At 41.8% G+C, this 19,772-nt stretch overlaps 1 protein-coding gene across 1 annotated transcript in view; it reads left to right on the top strand.

Annotated features, from left to right (window-relative positions):
* RUNX1T1 (RUNX1 partner transcriptional co-repressor 1) overlaps positions 1 to 19,772 on the top strand; it is a 134,623-nt gene that overhangs the window by 85,323 nt on the left and 29,528 nt on the right. Inside the window, 4 exon segments of the mRNA XM_038579733.1 lie at positions 1,646 to 1,827; positions 13,513 to 13,763; positions 18,704 to 18,789; positions 19,323 to 19,524. Coding sequence (XP_038435661.1) covers positions 1,646 to 1,827; positions 13,513 to 13,763; positions 18,704 to 18,789; positions 19,323 to 19,524 — 721 coding nt within the window.

Raw genomic sequence — 19,772 nt, 5'->3', positions numbered from 1 at the left:
AACCCACATGGTCCTCTAGGCTGACTGCAAAGGTTTATTTTTAGCATTGTTCTATGGAGGAAGTTCTCTCCATTGTTCTTTCCATTGTTACAATGTGTGGTATGTGCTTATCTTTAGCAAATACCCTAGTCTTTTATACCTTGTGCAGCATATGTTGCCTTAGTATTATTACGAGATAGTTTGTTGAGTAATACTCCGAAAATGGATTTGAGGTGCAAGTCCAACTCTGGTGCCTATTTCCGATACTCCACAGGGTTTGTTTGTTTTTTTAAAGGCTCATGGGGCCCAAAAATTGAGGTAACTGAGAACCCTCTGTGTTCAGAAAGACTTTTCTACTCCATGGGTTAATAAGTGCACATGGTACCTGGTTCCTACCACCAAAATCTTTGTGTTGTAAAGAGATTTATGTTCTTGATCTCCCCTTGACTTTGGAGAGTTATGAGCAAGTACTGTTTGCCCTCCTATACTATCCATTCTATTCCCTTCCCCCCCAAAAGGTAAAAAAAGAAAAAAAAGAAAAAAAAAAGGAAAAGTAACAACACCCTAGATTTATAATGTCAGCGTGAGTTTACTTTTCAGGGTAAAATTCTAAGATTTGCATCTTAATGCTTTACCATGTGTGAAATCATCTCCTTCCCTTTTTATTGCATTTGAGATTGCCAGAAGTATCCATCAACAACCATGTTCTGAGCATCCTTTTCAGAGTGCTAGGTCGGGTGTGCAGTGAGAGTGATGGGTACACAGGATTTCTTCTCATGTTAGAATACATGCGTTCTTGGGACACCTGGGTGGCTCAGTGGTTGAACGTCTGCCTTTGGCCCAGAGCATGATTCCAGGATCCGGGATCGAGTCCCACATCAGGCTCCTTGCCTGCTTCTCCCTTCAGCCTATGCCTCTGCCTCTCTCTCTCACTGTGTCTCTCATGAATAAATAAAAATCTTTAAATTTTTTTTTAAAAGAATACATGCATTCTTTAGAATAAGGATAGATACTAAGAAGGCAGATTACCTTTGTAGACCAGTAGTATTTGCTGCTTGGTACATGAATTCCAGCTGGGATATCTGACCCAACTCAGGCCATTGCTTAAATGTCGTATAAATCTGATGATTATTAAAAACCATCTATATGTTTATCTCTGCATTTCTTCCTTTGAGTTTAGTAGTTGGCTAAGGCTATTTCATGGGATTAACCTGTTTTACCTGGGTAAGTGGCCAGATAGTTTTGAACGTGTTAGGGAGCTCACCTTGCGTTGAATTGCAATGCGTATGTATTTCTCATACCCTCCCTCTTCCTTGGGGCCCGTGGTCATTACTCACGGGTAGAGCTCGAATCTGATACCCTGCGGAGTTTAGAATCCCCGTTCCGTTCCAGGATGAAGGGACTTTAAAAAAAATAAATAAGCACCAGTCCCATGGTTGTCAAGGGGCACGAAGGCAGGATGGATGGGTAAGGTGGCTTACATCTCACCCCCAGGGTAGCCCACCCCTGAGAACTGTGCCTGGGACTCAGACTTCTTGCGTGCACTTGGTGGCATGCTCATTGAGCTGGCTTGTGTGCTCCACCACTGTTTGAGCAGTGGACTCCATCCCCTGGGTCCAAGGAGCCTCGGGTCGGTTGCCCTCTCATTCCTGTCCTGCCCCCACAGGCCAACCTGCCCCTGCTGCAGCGCGAGCTCCTCCACTGCGCAAGGCTGGCCAAACAGAACCCTGCCCAGTACCTCGCCCAGCATGAACAGCTGCTTCTGGATGCCAGCACCACCTCACCTGTTGACTCCTCAGAGCTGCTTCTCGATGTGAATGAAAACGGGAAGAGGCGAACTCCAGACAGGTGAGAGGGGGGAGGGCCTGGGACTAATGGGGGCCTTTTCCTCCCCTGCTGTGAAGACCCGTGTCACGTCCCGTGTGAGCTGCTGGGCCAGGGACACCTCTTGCAGAGGAGCAGTAGCCAGAGTCTGCACGCCCGCGCCGGCCTGGGGCGTTACAGAGGGAGGACTCTGGCCTGTGCCAGTTTGGCTTCTGTGCAGGTCCAGCTTTGCCACCTTTAATGGGAAAGGTGATGAATAATCTTCAGACGGGCCGAGGGCCACTGATGGGTCTTGGGCACACAGCCCAGATTAAAATTCTCATTTGTTATATGATTCGACCCAACCACATATTTTACCCTTCCCGTGTTAGGAGATTTGCCGTTCCAGGTTTTCTCAGAGCATGTTGGTTTTGAAGTCCGGCCTTTAGGTGTTGCTCAATAAACACAGTGCAGTAGCTCTTTAAGTGGGGTCCGTACGAGTTAAGAGAAAACTTCTGGGAAGCTAGATGGGCTAAGTGAAGATGAGCATTAAGTAGTAGGATTAATAGATGGCATTTTTTTTGTTGTTGTTGAACAATTTATCAGGCAATATTCATTCCAGCAGGCACCCTGCTGTCAAAACGGAGAATTCTGAGAAATGTAAAATAAAGCCCTTTCTCCATTCAGCCCTACAGAGTAGTTGTAGAATGAGGCGTAGTCGTGAAATTTCCTATTAAAATAATTCTCTTGAGCACCTCATCGTCACATATACATATTTTCTAATCCAGGACGGTGAAGTCTTCTTGGCAGCGTAGTATCGAATGCATAGTATTGAATAGTATTTGCAAAGGTACGGAACTGGGTTGAAATGAAACCATGTCCAGGAGTGTGTTTGTCACATGCTTTGTTTCTTTTCTCTCCTTATCCGCTCTCTCTGCCTGTACTTCACCAGGCATGAGTGTAACAGCCTCTGAGAGGTTAACATTCTGGCACAGTTATGTTCCAGATTCATAGGAGCTTACAATCCTTGGAGCTACTCAGAGACATCTATCTGTGACCGACTTAGCGCCCCTTAAATGTATTAGCTGCTTGCAAATCAGAATGTTATTAAAAGCCAGCCAGTTTACATACAGTTATTACATAATCCTCTCTTAAGCAGTTTTTATGCTACAGTCTCTAGAAGTTTTCTCCTCTCGACATAGGACCTTTAGGTCATTGAAAATCCTAAAGCAAAAGGTTAAACATTAGTTTACTTCTGACATGCCGTCCACCCACCTCCAAACACGACCCGCCAGCAGAGCTGCTTTCTCGTTTTTCATGAACCATTTTTTCCTTAGTCATACTTAAGCATTTAGTACTTAAGCTTTTAAAGGCAACTGCTTAATCCAGGTGTCTGAGTGGCGTGTCCACAGGATGCTGAACACCAAGAAGCAGCCCAAGGATAGATGATTCCCAGCGTGCCTCGCTGTCCGATTCTAACCCCTTTACCCTGCAGGAAATGAGTACCATGTGCACGTAGGGAGATGTTGCGGGCTCTCTTTCTCAAGGATAATATAAACGAATTAGAGAGAGACTGGATGGACAGTTGGGAAGAAAACAGTTGTTTGGAGGAAGGCTAGGGTCCCAAGGAAAGCTTTAGATAGCTGTGATAAAAGTAAAGATAATCCTATAGGCAAAATTGGAAGTGGAAGCGACCTGTTCTAGAAGCCCCAACTGCTAAGTAACAGACCAAGCCGTGTCATTCCTTTCTCTGTATCCCCAGCCGTTTCTCCACTGCTTTTCTTTCCCAGTGTTTTACACTTGAAGGTGTTGTGCACGCACACTTCGCTAGGACGGTGCTGAAGTGAGCCTTGAGCCCTGTGCTGACACTGATATGGAAATTTCCCATGAATTCCGCAGATAATCAGCATTTTTGTTCTGGTGGTCTGTCGCTGCGTGTGCATAGATGTTTGCATTTGATCGTGTACAACTTTCTTAAAAGAGCCTCCAGTCTTATTCCCCCTTCGGTTGTTCAGAGGCAGTTGCTGGCGTCCAGAATTCACACAGTTTGCTCTTTGGCTGGAACATTCTTTTTCAAGTGGAACCCTGAAGTGTGTGTTTTAATGGAAGGATGGCAAATGGATTTCCTTAGAGTTGGGAGGACGGGTAATGAGAATATGTTGTGTAAATACATTTGTATCTTGTGGGAATATGATCAGAGCCAAGAAAATATGGGTCTCTACAGTATTTTTTTGCATATATTTTCTGCATCTTGTTTGCATATGCATTTTCCTCTTCTCTGGTTATTTATCTGTATATCCAGATCTACTATATGAAATTTTATAGAGTATGGAGCTGTCTGACAGCAGAGCTTTTTTTGTTTTACTGAATGTTTTGTTGGTGCATATGGTCTGACATGGATGAGCAGCCACGGTGAGATTTTGGAGTCTATTAAACTGGCTCATTAAAAAGATCAATCTGTTTCTGTAATAACACTGGGAACCATCAGTCACTGAAAGAGGGAAAAACTGACACCTGAGGAGAAAACACATTTTGGTAATTTGTTCATGACATGTCACGAACAAAAGAGCGCTCTATATTTTGTTTACAACGTTGGGGGCTTAAATTCTGTGACGATTGCAGATTTAATCTACTAAACAGTCATCATGTGTTTCAGGGATGGGTTTTGGCGAATTTAAGTTTCTTCTCATCCTTAAATACGATTGCCACTGGTTATGTTTCTTCTTCTTTTTTTTTTTTTAAAGCATTATTGTTATTTACAGAAAAATGAATACTCTGGGGAAATCTATGAAATCATTTTTTTTTTCTTGTATGAAACAGTGAAATTTATTCTACTTTCTTTTTAAAATATCTCCAGGATGAGTTTCTGAACAACTCTACTAAATTTGTAGGTCTGTGGGAGAATATTGTAGAACCCAATTTAAAAAAAGACAATTTTCATTTTGAAATTATGCTATTTTTTAATCTAAAATGCTAATGAAAGTAAATAGAAAATTCTGATTTCTACTTTTTGTTAATATTTTAAGAGTCGGTTGGTTAGAGTAGACCTTTATTTTGTCATCCTGTGTTGGGAGAAGCTGACAACGGGGTTAGGAGCCTTCCTGCCACTGATTAAATGAAGTGACCGCTTTCAAAGATAAGACTAGAAGTGAAGAGCGCTCTTTAAAACTTCTCGCCATGATAGTCATGAAGACCCACTTTCACATGGAGGGAGGAGGGGAAAGGCAACTAGACAAGGCTGCATTCTTTTGAGACTACAGAATGCATAAAAATTATTAAGGTGAAAAAGCTTGTGTTAATCATCACTGCTGTCTTTGCTCCCAGCTTTGATCCTGCAGCCTTTTGTTATGGTTCATTTTTAACATTGTGTTTGTATCTGTTAATGCTGATTTTCTGACTCAGAACATCTTTCTTGTTTAAGAAATCAAACTGAATGGGCTTTGGGTTTGTATGGGTAATCCTGTTTCTCCCTCCACCCCTTACTATTTCAAATGATCAATGTTAAATATGAATCCTTTTATTCCATATATCAGCATTTTAATATAACTGTGCTTCAAATTGTTCTCAGCTTAACACATCTAGACCTTATTATGTGGGCCTCGTAGTTGCATTAATATGTATTTTTCCTCCTCCCTCAATAATTAAGTATTATTTTCTAAAAAGACTGGTTTGACCTTTAGAATTATATAGTTCATCAGCTGGGAGGGATCTTATGGATCTACCAAGCCAACCCTTTCTCTTTACATTGAAGGGAACAAAGGCCCAAAGAACTTGCTTAAAGTCACGAAGCTTCTTAAGGGCAAAACCAGCATATTTACATATCTGAAATCTTGCAGTAGCACAAAGTATGTTTTAATGTGCAGTTTAAATAAGGAAAGCTCAACTAGGTATTGGGGCTTTCTTTCCCCTTACTTTCCCTCATTTATTTCTGCTGTGTAATTGCTCAAGTGGGTAAATGCAATAGTATAATATTCTGGGGGCTTATAAATCTTTTGAATGACAGAGGATCCAGAGTCAGCCAGGTTTTCTGGCTTAGTAAGTAAGTTAAGAAATGCTGAAGGTTGGAGGGTCAGAAGGCAGTCATTTTGAACCTGTGTTGGCTGAAAACATAAGATGTGTCACCATGGTGCACACCAGCCTGCTGGGCCCACTTTTCCTTTCCTGTAAAATAAATGAGGTTTCAGTATTTTTGTCTTTCTACAAGAAAAGGTAGGTACACTTTACAAGGACTTGTAGGATTAATTGGCTGTGCTGATCAGAATTAAATTTGTATTGTCTCCTGCAATCAGTTTTGTACAAAGGAGAGGGAATTTATGTTATATTCGTGCATTCTTGTTTTGTGTTGCATCTTTGATGCAGTCTTCAGTCGCATGAAGTGAGTAATCATTCCCATAGGTTTTTTTGTTTGTTTTTTTGTTTTTTGTTTTTTTTTTTATATACTCAGATCCATGGTGAAGTCTTCTAGTGAAATAGCATTAAGTTGCAGTTACATGGTAAGAGGGCTGGCATGGTTGTAGAGCACATTTTGGTCTCTCTACACCAACTTCAACAGGAACTTGCCAAACCTTGTTTCTTGCTACTCTCCTAGGGTCTAGGGTCAGAATACTCTTCCTGCCTTAGTCTCTCCTCTGACTGAGGGTTTCTGCTCTGTTCCTTGATTCTCAGGTGTCATTATTCTAGTCATACTTTACAGGTTAGCTCAGGCAGTGTCTCCTATTTGAATGAAGGCTTCCCAATCAAAAACAGTAAAAATGGTTACTATTTTATTATTTATTTTATTTATTTTTATTTAAAAATGGTTATTTATTTTATTTGAGCACTGAAGATGTGCCAAGCCTCATGCTAGGTAACGGACGTATTAATAACACAGCGTAGTCTAACCCCCACCCCCCAATCAGTGGGGCATACGTTCCAAGACCTAAAACCTCAGATACTACCAAACACTATATATACTATTTTTTTTCTATATGTATATACCTATGGTAAAGTTTAACTTAATAATTAGGCATCATGTTATTAACCATGATAATAAAGTAGAATAGTTATGACAGTGTTCTGCAATGAAAGCTAGGTGGTCTCCCTCAAAATATCTTCTTGTACTGTACTCACGCTTCTTGTTGATGATGTGGGGTGAAAAAATGCCTCTGATGAAAGAGGTGACGTGAATGACATGGGCATTGTTATGTCGCGTGAGGCTACTCTTGGCCTTCAGACCATACGTTCGAAGGAAGATCCTCTGCTTCTGGACTGTGGTTGACCACAGGGAACTGGAACTGTGAAAAGTGAAACCACACTACAGGATATATAGCACCTTATTTTCTACTAGTTCTGCCGTACAGAGGCAGGCTGGATAATGTGTCTGAGGTCACATGGCTTCCAAAGAGGCACTGATGGGATTCTGACCCTGAGTTCTCCGACTTGAGCACCCACAATCTTATAACTATGATTCTTGCATCACCAGCCGCCGAACGCCCCACCTTGGAAACAAAGTGATCTGATTACACTATTAAATACCAAATATTTGCTAGGTTCTTTATGTGGATTTTTTCAGATAACGCTCTTAGTAGCTCAAAGGGGGTCATCCTCATTTTGCGGATGAAAACATGAAGCCGCATAGAGGTTAAGCTTCCTAAGTTCATACGACCAGCAGTTAGCAGGGCCAAAACTTGATGCCAACTCCACAGCCCCTGTTCTTTTCAGTGCGCATTGTGGACTGATCTTTACTCCTTTGGATGTCCCAATCCACTTCTGTACTGTTTCTCTGCTACCTGCCAAGTTCAGGTCTTGCGTGAATGTATGGAAACCTTATACCTCTAATTAAATTGCGCTTATGATGAAGGTTTCTTGCCCCTACACTTCCAAAAAGAATTTAAGTCTAGTACTAAATGATAATCTTATGGTGAGGGTTTCAGGAGATCATAGATTGTGTCTTGGTCAACTTTGTATTCCCCATAAAGCATAGGATGGTGCATTATAGATACTGTGGGTGTGTCTGAACCAGAACAGACTACCACACACATGTGCACACACACACAACACACAGAAGAGTGCCGGCAACACTACTTGGACAAATTAAAGTTAGGCGCGATGCAGTCATGGTCAGTAGTGTACCAAACTCGCTCTCTCTCAAGAGTCTCCCTTGCTTGCTTTCTTGATTACTCTGTTGCGTTCTGCTGTTGTAAAAGATGGATCTCACCAACACCCACGACAGTGAAAATAGCCATGAGTAGCCCAGGAACGAAATGCCTAGATGGGCTCACGGACCAGAAAAAACTGGAGCCTTCCAACTGGAACTTATAGATAACGGATTAGAAAAAGAAAGCGCATTACAGGTAGGTGGCAGGAGCAGGAGAAATCGAGTCCCTTGCAATGGCCAGAAATGAGGAATGGCACGGGGACTGCCAGTAACAAGTTGAGCAGGTGGCAAAGCTTCAGGAGACACGGGAGAGGAGACTCAGATGGCTCTGTGAACCTGCATATGGTCATTCTTGAAGGTCCAGGTGGTGTAGCTCCATGTCTGGAGTGGCGAACACCCACCTGCATCTCATTCGCTCCCGAAGGTGTTAGCATGCTGCTCAGGAAGCTCTCTCCGGGGTGCTGCTGTAGCCACGGAGAGATAGAAGGCATGTCCTTCCCTAGGGCCCAGCAGTGACGGGTCAGTGTCATTCGGCTCTCTGTTCTTCGCCGTCTCCATATATGCCGCTTCCTCCAGGGAGACGGCAAAACCACTGACAACCACTCTGGTGGGGACCGGGGGGGAGGGTAGGACGTGAAGAATGAGGTTTGAGTCTCATTTTAAGGAGGCCCAGTAATTTGTAATAGATTTTACTTTAGATGCCTTACTCAACACCAATGGGAAGGTGGTATGTAAAATTGTTGTCTAAACTTACCTAGTTCCTGACAATTCCTGAAGAGACCTTTTGCTGATTTGTGTTTTGAAAATATGATGTCAGGAATGATTTTTTAACTCCCTTTTTGATTCACTTAGCCTATGGAAACCTTAAGAAATCACACATGTTAGAAAAGAGAAGGAAGATGCATTTAATACTATATTATTAAAGTCTTTGGGCTTATTATTTTTTAAAAATTTAAAAAAATATTTATTTATGAGAGTCACAGAGAGAGAGAGGCAGAGAGAAGCAGGCTCCCTGTGGGGAGCCTGATGCAGGACTCCATCCCTGGACTCCGGGATCACACCCTGAGCCCAAGGCAGATGCTCAACTGCTGAGCCACCCAGGCGTCCCTCTTTGGGCTTTTTAAACATAGAACTATAACCTCCTGAGATGTAAATGTAGACTTCTAAAATACACAAATAAATATATGTCTTTTTATTGTGAGAATCTGCTGGCATCTTAGCCCTGGCTCTGGCTGACTCTCTGGTCGATTGGGACAGTGATGTGAACAGAGCGAGATAAGGTGTCCTGGACTGGGTCGAGGGACCTGCGCCAGGGCTGCTTAAGAGGCCCTTGGCAGGACTTGATTTGGAGAAGAAAGTGGTAGCATGACTTCCAAGTTTCTGCTTGGGTGACTAGATAGAAGGTCTACAATTGACAGGTGCAGGAAGTACCAGAGAAAGATGAGGTGAGTCTGCACATATTCTGTTTGAAATACCTGTGATCCCTCAAAAAAGTGAGCACCTAAAGCAGATATCAGTCTTTATAGTGATATTTTCCCTGCATTAAAAAAAAAAAAAATAGACCTATTCTAGTCATATAGGGGATTGGTCCTTTCTGTCCATTTATTGTCATGATTTTATAATAACTTTTTTCATTTCCCCTCATTTATTTGAATGTTACACTGTTTTATATAAATAAGGATTATCAGTGCAAACTGATAGTCATGACTTTTGAAATATTTTATGTAGAGGAAAATGTTTAAAAAACATGTATTTTATTTCTAAAATAGTTCACAGCCTCTGTTATTGAGGCAGCCTGAGATGGGGTAAAATGTAAATTAGGTTGTATCTTAAGTTTTAATGTTTACTATTTCCCATTCATCCCATTTTACTGGGCAGGAAACTGAGACCAGAGGTTAACCCTCCCCAAAGGTCACACAGCTGAGTCCTGAGTGGTTCTTTATCAATAGGGCCATCAGACTCTTTAGAGGGGAAGTGATTGGAATCTAAATGTTGAAGTAGTTAGGTTATGCTCAGGAAAATTTCTCCTGGTAGGGAGAGAAAATATTCTCAGGCCAATTTAAAAAACAAACAGGAAGATGCCTTCCAGAAATTTCTGAGACATGATAAGACTTGCCACTAAAATTTGAGTTATTTCAAGAGTATGCTAGCATGGGACAATGAAAAGCGATGGGACAGTTTTTCGTTTAGCCCAATGCACTTTGCAAGGGCAGCGTAAAAAGAGCTAATTTGGAATTTGCTCTGGCACGTGAGGTGTAGATAGTTGTAGGCACTTCTTAGAAGACAGACAGACGAATGAATAGCAACTAAGATGTTTTAGTTCCCTTCCTGAGCATGCATCCTTTGAATCGGGTTGGCCTTACAACCAGACATGGGTGATTTGTGAAAGCACCAGGGAGACCTTCCATGGCTTCGTTTCTATGATCCGTGAATGTTTTAATGCTTTGCTGTTAAAATATAACTACGTTTGTGAGGTGATGAGCTTCACTGTTTCAATAGCTAGCAGAGCGATGGGACCCAGGATAGGACAGCAGGGCCCTGATACAGATGATAGCATAGGCTTGGGACTTAACCCTGCTTCTTAGGTTATTACTGTCCTTGTTTTAGGGCGGGGGGGGGAACCCTCTTTTTTCATAATAATGGGTCATTGAAGTAATAGCTGATCTGAGGGTGAGGGTGTCCAACCACTTTGAATATAATAAGAATTCTTACAATGTTGTGTGTTGCTGTTATCATTGAACGAGGAAAGACAAAACCAGTACGTTGAGGTGGTTTGACAGCTGGGTCAGAGATGTTTGCAAAATTATAAATGCAAACAGGGGCTGCTGTATGGTATTTAGAGGATATTTTCTATTTTTGCCCAGAAAAGCGGCTACAAATAATAAATCGTTCAAAGCAAAGAACAAGCAAAGAAGGTCTCTGTTGGCTAACGTGGTTGACTTCGACACAGTTTGGCCAGAGAACCATTAGCCCTGTGTGTCTGAATCATAACCCTGATGTCATAACTATGCCACTTAGATGTAAATATAGGGCAGCCCGGGTGGCTCAGAGGTTTAGCACCGCCTTCAGTTCAGGGCGTGATCCTGGAGACCCGGGATCGAATCCCATGACGGGCTCCCTGCATGGAGCCTGCTTCTCCCTCTGCCTGTGTCTCTGCCTCTCTCTCTCTCTCTCTCTCTCTCTCTCTCTCTCTCTGTCTCTCATGAATAAATAAATTTTTAAAAAATCTTTAAAAAAAATAGATGTAAATATAGAATAATTGAATTGCAGAGTTTTCAAACTAGGAAGGACCTCAGAAATCATCTAGTCCAGTGGTTTTCAAACTCGATTTTAGCAGCAGACTTTTTTTCCTTTAAAATGAAACCTTAGGTGGGACCCCAACTTTGTAAAACAGATAAGAATGAGGGGGTTCCTCTGGCCCTTGAAATCTTGATTGTTTGGGGGAAGAAAACTCTTCATTGCCTGCAGAATCCCATAAAAGCACCTCAGGTGCGCAGTTTGAAAACCACTGATCTAGTCCAACCCTTTCATTTTACAGATGAGCAAACTGAGGTCCCGAGAGAGGTTAAGTGGCTTGCCCAAGGTCACACAGCTAGTCGTGGAGGAGCCAGGACTAGATCTCAGGTCTCTTGATTCCCAGTCCAGTGCTCTTTCCACTGCACCACCCTGCAGGTGAGGTAGGTGCTGTGTTAGCCTTATGTTCGTAGCTACTACTAGTCTTCAGTATTTTCCGACTGATATTTGCTGGCGATGTGCATTGAACGTTGAAGTGTTTTATTCAGAAATGCATAGGGTAGGAAAGTACAGATTAGAATGTCAAGTTTACTCTGCAGAGATATTGATAGCTGGAATGTTCCCTTTCCCTTTTAAAGTATTTTAGAGCAGTGCACTTAGGGAATGTCTGGGACACGTTGGGCATTTTGGTCTCAATGATCAATGTCTATGGAGCCCCTGTGTTTCAGACACATACTTTGATGGGAGCAGCCTTGACTGCTGACTGCTTCTCTCCCGGGGAACAGACCCAGTGTCGGCCAGCCTCCTGTTGATAGGACAAGTGCATCTTTCTTCAGCCAGTAGCGGGCATGTATTCATTTCACATTAAACTCTACAGAGTGTCTCTTAGTTCCTCTGTGCTTGGGCCTTCTGTCTCCAACTCCTCTACACTTCTCAGGCTCGTGTGTGTAAATTGTCACTGGGGCTCTATCCTAAAGGGACCTACAGGGCAGTTCACAGCAGAACCTTACTGCTCTGATCTCTATATCTCTGTGGTTGGAGAGAGTTTCCATGGCAGATCCCTCTGGTGTGATCACACAGAGAATATCCTAGACGCTAGGAAACCAGGAAAAGTGTCTTGAAAGGCCTCTATGCTATTGTTACCAAGCTAAACTCAAAAAGGCACGTGGAAATCTCCAGCTACTGTGACTTGGTGAAATTCTTGTGGGTAAATTTCCTGGGGAAAGTAAGATATTATCACTGGTCTTGCAAGGGGAACCAAATACAAAGGAAACTGTTGGTGGAGGAGCTGGGATTTCTATCCATGTTGGATGTGATTTGTTCCTATTTTACTGAATATATTGAGTCAGTCTCTAAGAGTAGAGGTGTATCCAGCCCCCAAATATTTCTTTAGCCCGATTTCTGTTTGAGAATCTAGGAGCAGTGATGAGTTATTTGTAGGGCGTATTTGTAGACTGTGTCCTTTCTAAAGGCCAAGTTCAAAGCTCTGTGTATCACCTCGTGAAGTGCAACGAGGGTGTGCCCGTCCTGCCCTGACACCTGATGACAGGTCACATAAGCTCTCTGGACAAGTTCCTCCACGTTAAGGTGGTTCACTTCCCGGTAGCTCTTCCTGCCTGCTGGTGAATTATCTTGGTGACAAAGACAATATCAGAGTCCTAGACGTGGCCTTGCTTTATTGCACTAGTTCAGTGTGATCAATCCTTTCCAACAGAACTTTCTGTGACAATGGACATGTGCTGTATCTGTGCCCCCCCCCCCAGTACCTGAAATGTGACTCACAAAGAATTGATCTTGAACTTAATTTTAGTTAGCACACATTTAAATTTAACCAGCCGCACGTAGCTATTGTATGGGACGGCATAGCTCTGGATGTTGTCCGACGTGAAAGTCAGACGCCAGGTTGAATAAATGGAATAGGAATCCCTTAAGAATTCATCAGGAGACTGATGCTGTACTGCCTTTGATGAATCTTCACCAAAGACAGTTCAGTTTTAGGATAATGTGTTGGAAATCAAGTAGTCATTTTTTGAATAAATACACTGGCTTATAGAGGGAGATCTCAGGTTCCTCTTACTTGTGACCTAACCCCACACGTGAGCTACGACAGAAAAGATACTTGCCAGTTTGATGAGGAATGAACCCATTTTTCTCATGTGCTCACTCTTGTGATTTCGTAGGCCTCAGCATGGGTTTCAGTGAATTCCCATAGGTCTTCTGGGAAGCTGAGTTTAGAAAGTTTCTGGCCAATAAATAAAGACTCTGTTTATATTGTAAGTTCAAATGTGAGTGTCTGAAGTATGCTGGATTCTGAGTAACATTATGAAACTCTTTTTTTTTTTTTTCTCTTCCCCCTTTAGAACCAAAGAAAATGGCTTTGACAGAGAGCCTTTGCACTCAGAACATCCAAGCAAGCGACCATGCACTATTAGCCCAGGCCAGCGGTACAGTCCAAATAACGGCTTATCCTACCAGCCCAATGGCCTGCCTCACCCCACCCCACCTCCACCTCAGCATTACCGTTTGGATGATATGGCCATTGCCCACCACTACAGGGACTCCTATCGACACCCCAGCCACAGGGACCTCAGGGACAGAAACAGACCTATGGGTAAGACTGAAGGGATCTGTTCACCTCTTACAGGGTTGGATGCTTGAAGACTCATTACTTCTCAACTGAACTTGAGGCTCGAAATCTGTGATAGGGGTAAAAATTCTCTTTTATCTTGCCTCCTTTATGAGAACAGTTGGTTAGTATGAGTATGTTCTCTCACAGTTATACTTTTCTCTCATTACTTACAGTCTTTATGACAGCAGGCTACATTTATTTATTTATTTTTTTTGGAAGGGAGCATCTAAATTAATATAAAGTCCTCAACAAATGCAAAGTGCTTTAAAAAATTTTTTTTAAACATTAGAGATTTCATATGCAGCCTGTCTGCCACGAATATTTTTTTAAATGTTAAAATGTTTATTTTCTTTCATTGTACTCTTACTTCAAGTAGTCTTTTCAATTTGATTTTTCTAGCCTTCGCGATAACTCCGTATTTGAAAAATGTGAGACTGCATGATGTCTCTGGCTTAAATCAACAGATGTTCTTTGAGGAATGATTTGGTCCTTTTTTCACCGGAAAGTGACAGTGATTAAATTTAGTATTGACAGTTTTGTGTCATAGATCAAAGTAGCAGAGAAAGAATGAGTTTAGGTAAATATGTGTTTCCATTTGCCTGTGTTCATTCCTTCTTTACATAAAACTATTGAAGTGAACCATTTAGGAAACCTTGCCTTCTAAAGAACAAGTGTCTGCCATGAAAAATAAGAGGGAAGACGAACAAGGTAATATTTGATACCCTGAGTTCGGGCGTTGAGGGGATAGCATTAGGGCTCTTTCAATTCTTTATTTTTGGCAAATCGAGCTATTCATAAACTGAGAGCAACAGTCCATCTTTTCTTCTTTTTCCATCTCCTGTGTCCACACTGCTTTCCAGCAGGACTTCTCTCGTCAGCTAATTGCTGATGGACCTTCCTGACTAGTAGGGTTGGTGGGCAGGAGAGTGGAACTAGCAGGGAGTGAAATCCAAGTGGAAAACTAGAACACAGGGCTGAGGACATAGAAGTCTGGGAACCACGGTGAGCTAGTTACCCACTACTTGAATAGCAGGCACAGTGTTGTTAGGCACAGACAGAGAGAACATGAGCAGAAGTTTATGTAAACTTTCTCACTAGGTTGCTAGCCAACAGGGCTGCCATATTTGGGTCTTCTTGCCTTTCTTTCTACATTTAACCCTCCAAATGCTCAGAAAGTAGAAAAGGAGGGTCAGAGCGAGGGGAGGGGCGACTGCCGCCCTTGTGAGATAGTCCAACAGAAGTTCAGCTTTCCCACAACACTCATTGCCACATTTATATAGTGTTTCAGACAAATGGCTAAGCCTATGACTTGTGCTTTCTTAATAGCCAATCCGTCTAATGTTCGCTTAGCAAGAACTCTCAAAAGTGTGAGTATGTCATTTCTCAGTCTGGATGGGTATTTTGATCCCCAAATCAAATGTGGTAACAACCTCCTTCTAAGTAAAGGCCTTGCCATTTATTTATGACTTTAGGCTCCAAAAGCATAATTGCTCATTTTCAAATAGAAGCGGAGTCACCCGGTCATCGTAAGACCCATTCAAGATATCCTACTTTTATAGATGCTAGAAAATGGCCTCTTCGTTAGGCAGCAAATGCTATTTTATAAAATATTAGTTCCAGTGCACTATAAAGTAATCAGCAAGGAAGTAATTAGGCTTATGTGCAATGATTATGTTTTCATCGAGTAATGTAAAATATCCCTTTATGAATTATATCTGTACCCACTGGTTTTATGTGATTTTTTTTCTTCAGACCACGTTCCTTACCTTTTAATTATATTAGCTTATAAAACTAATAGTGCTAATCTCTATAAATATGTGAACTACTTAACCATCCCTAAAGTCTGGCAGAGTTTAGTGTGTGTACGCATAAAATAAAATCTTGATGTATGAGTAACAAATTATGGTGCTACATCAGGCTGCCATTTTGAGAATATAAAAATTGTCATAAAGGTATACTTAGTCTAATATGACTCATAAATGCCTATTATGTAGAGATATACACTCACTAGAATCTTTTAATAAAATACCTTTACCAGCAGTATTAGTTTATAAGTAAACTGAAGCGTTTTAGTCTAGTTAGCTAAAATCTTCTAAACTACAGGAATCAGTTAGGATTCGACATTATTGTCAAATTTGCCCGCAAATGAAAATGTGCTCTTTAATGATTATGAGCTATTTTCCCCTAGTACATCCCTCTGGTATTGTGAATGTAAATGAAAATTGTGTGGTGATGAATATTTAAGCATCTGAAATAGAGAAATTAATAAGTGTAAAATTTTGAGTTGACTTAGTTTTTCCTTTTTCAAGATTTGATTCTATCTAACAAATGACCTTCAGAACTCAGAAGCAGCAAATGATGTATTTTCTCACCAAGTTCTTAGGCTCAAACATGTTTCTAATGTACTTTTTTTTTTCTTTAATGAGATGAAGCTTAGCAGTATTCCACAAATGTTGGAATCTCATTAGTCACAGACATCCTGTGGCTCATTAATATTACTCCAGGTGTTAGAGCTTCTATCATCATTGACTTAGATCTGTTGAATTTTTGAAACTTTTTTTTAAGATGTTATTTATTCATTTATTTATTTATAGCACACTAGTGGGGGCTAGGGGAGGTAGAGGGTCACATAGAGGGAGAGAGAAAGAATCTCAAGCTGACTCCACACTGAGTGTGTGAGTGTGGAGCCTGATGTGTGGAGCTTGATCCCACAACCTTGAGATCATGACCTGAGCTGAAATCAAGAGTCAGGTGCTCAACTGACTGAGCCACCCAGGCACTTTTGAAACTTCTGAGATCTCTAGAGTTCTTGGTCCTTAAAAGCAAATAGTAAGATGCTTCCATTGTGAAAAGTTGATGCCATATTTATATCTTCATCACTCTCTGGTTGTTTTCTGTGATGACTCATTTCATCGGTAGTGTTTTTATTTCCTAAAACACAAGCAACAAATAAGTCAACAAAAATTACATATTTGCAAACATTTCAACTTGAAATAGTCACAACAAACAGAGTAATAACTAAATATTCCTTTCCCCCAATGTCTTTTCTATTATGCAAATTATTAACACATATTTTGCAATTTTACTTTTTTACCAATAGGTGGCATTGACAATTTTAACTTTAAAAATATATCTCGGAACATGTTCTAATTAGGCAAGAATGATGTGAAGCGATTTGTGTTTTTATTTCATCTGAGAAAGTGCTGTCATGTGTTTGTGCACCTCCATCAGCTATAAATTAAATCGAATTTCATGGTTGGCTAAAGAGAGTCATGTGGCTCATTATCTTTATTTCTCTAAATCATGTGAAAGAAGGGACTTCCAACTACTCTGACTTTACAGAAAGTGAATTGCATATCTCATAAGTCTTATTGTCCTTCAACGACCACACGATGGCCTCTTGAGAAGGAGCCTGGGTGCCTAGAAGTCCAAAACATGCCACATTTAATTAGCTATTCAGAGTAATGGTGTGAGAAGCACTAACCAAAAAAGGATTTTTAATCATTTAAAATGTTAACTATTGCCCTACTCCAGTGCCTTTCCTTTGTAGTAGAAACTGAGGTGTTTCCTCCATACCGAATTTGTAAGACAAGCATCATGTTTCCTGGCATTTCTGATCACAGCCTTGCACTCTGTTCTCTCAGAGAGACACATTTGTTTTCTATTTTGATGAGCATTTTGCCTAATTGCTCATGTCTATTGCTGTTGTTGCTGACTCGGTAAGTATTTCCCTGTTCTCTTTCTACATTGTACCTTAACTGTGATACTAAAGAGCATCAATAATTGATGCTATAGATTACGAATTGAGATAGATTTTCAGTTTTTTGGTTTGGATTGAAGATATTTGTCCAAAATTGGGGCGCCTGGGTGGCTCAATTAGTTAAGCATCTTTTGATTTTGGCTCTGGTCATGATCTCATTCGTGGTCATGAGATCCAGGCTGGTGTCAGGCCCTGTGCTCAGCAAGGACTCAGCTTGAGATTGTCTCTCTCTCCTCCTACCTCTTCCCCACCCCACTCCCCATTTGCTCTCTCTCGCTCAAAATAAATAATTAAAATCTTTTATAAAAGGATATTTGTCCAAAATTATATCTGATATGTTGAATTTTTCATAACTGGTATCCAGCTTATTTTTAAAAAAAAATTTTGGTGAATCAGGGCAGCCCAGGTGGCTCAGCGATTTAGCGCCGCCTTCGGCCCAGGGCGTGATCCTGGAGACCCGGGATCAAGTCCCACGTCAGGCTCCCTGCACGGAGCCTGCTTCTCCCTCTACCTGTGTCTCTGCTTCTCTCTCTCTCTGTATCTCTCATGAATAAATAGATAAAATCTTAAAAAAAAATTTTTGGTGAATCAAATGAGTATATATTGCTTTCATATTATGCAAGACCTCTCTTCATGGCCTAATTTCATCATGGAGGTACATGCAGCAGGATTGTGTTCATTTGCCTATGCTGAAGTGTGGAAAAATTTTACCATGCTTGTTTTGGAAAAGCACATTCCTGCCCTTGTACAGTGATTCATGCTGTCTTTATTTTGAATGCTAGAAAGCCATACTTTGAAACCACTTAATGTCTCCATGTGGTTTCTCATATTTATTAAGAGTTAGAATATATTTATATTTCCAGTTTGGGAACATTATAGGGATAACTGACTCAGTGCTTGGTGTCACTTTACTCCCCATTTCTTTGTATGTATAAGAAAGAATTCCGACCATATGACCTCTAACATTCCTCCTCGTTTTGACATTTTGTCATTCTATGAAGAGCCCATTAAGTAACGGTGAGTGTGGGCATGATTTATGTCTCCATTCAAAATCGAATACATTTTCACATCATTTAGTTTAGTCTTTGCTAAGTGCCTCTGTGCATATGGATTATGTCTTGAATGCTGTAGGGTGATTCAGCCTTCTTCTCTACATTCATAGGGTTGCATGGCACACGTCAAGAAGAAATGATTGATCACAGACTAACAGACAGAGAATGGGCAGAGGAATGGAAACATCTTGACCATGTAAGATATTGGTGATCATTTAAGGTTAAAATATGTTTCAGAAACAACTGGAGTGGGATGGGGTTATACGATAAGATAGAAAATTTGGGGATGCTTTGAGAGTATTCTGTTTTGTGCTATCCTTGAATCAAGTAATGAATAGAAATATTTTCAATACCACATAGGATTTGATTTCTCCGTTGATATGAAAACCACTAGCCTAAGTGAAATGTGAGGTCGGGGGAAGGAGTCCTCCAAGCCAGATCAGTGGGTTCCCATCTTACTGCACATGGGCCATTTAGTTTATACAGTGATGGGATTAGCATTGGAAACTTGGCTGTATGCATTGGGCCGAAGTCATAGTCATGAGTCATGTTCAGGCCTACCCCCTTTTACTCACATTGCCATTGACTTGACTCATCTGTTGGACTCCCCATGTCAGGTCTGACCTTTGCAAATACTAGACTGAAGCCTGTGGGAGGGCTGGCCCGGGGTGGCCGTGTTGCTGATGCTGTGCTCCCCTCTGCATGCTCCCCCTTTGTGCCCCCCTCCAGCTGCTGAACTGCATCATGGACATGGTGGAGAAGACGCGGCGCTCCCTCACGGTGCTGCGGCGCTGCCAGGAGGCCGACCGCGAGGAGCTCAATTACTGGATCCGGCGCTACAGCGACGCCGAGGACCTGAAGAAAGGCGGCGGCGGTGGCGGCGGCCACTCCAGACAGCAGAGTCCGGTCAACCCGGACCCGGTTGCACTAGGTACCCGGCCTTGGGGGGGGGGGGGTGGTGACACGTGGGACCAGGATGCCTCATGACTAATATACGGGGTGCATGGGACCCTGAGAGCCGTCAGCGTCTAAGGGGTCTTTGCAAACATATGGGGCACATGGGCCCCCAAGAGCAGTCAGCATAGGCACCCCCGGCAAGCCCAGTGTCTCTGAGATGGAGCCCGCAGGTCAGCCTGCAGAGGGGCGGTCACCAGATGGCAGCTCCTTCCGTGGTGACAC

The sequence above is a fragment of the Canis lupus genome, chromosome 29 (genome assembly GCF_011100685.1).
Source record: "Canis lupus familiaris isolate Mischka breed German Shepherd chromosome 29, alternate assembly UU_Cfam_GSD_1.0, whole genome shotgun sequence".
NCBI lineage: Eukaryota > Metazoa > Chordata > Mammalia > Carnivora > Canidae > Canis > Canis lupus.
This window is presented reverse-complemented; position numbering and strand designations above follow the sequence as displayed.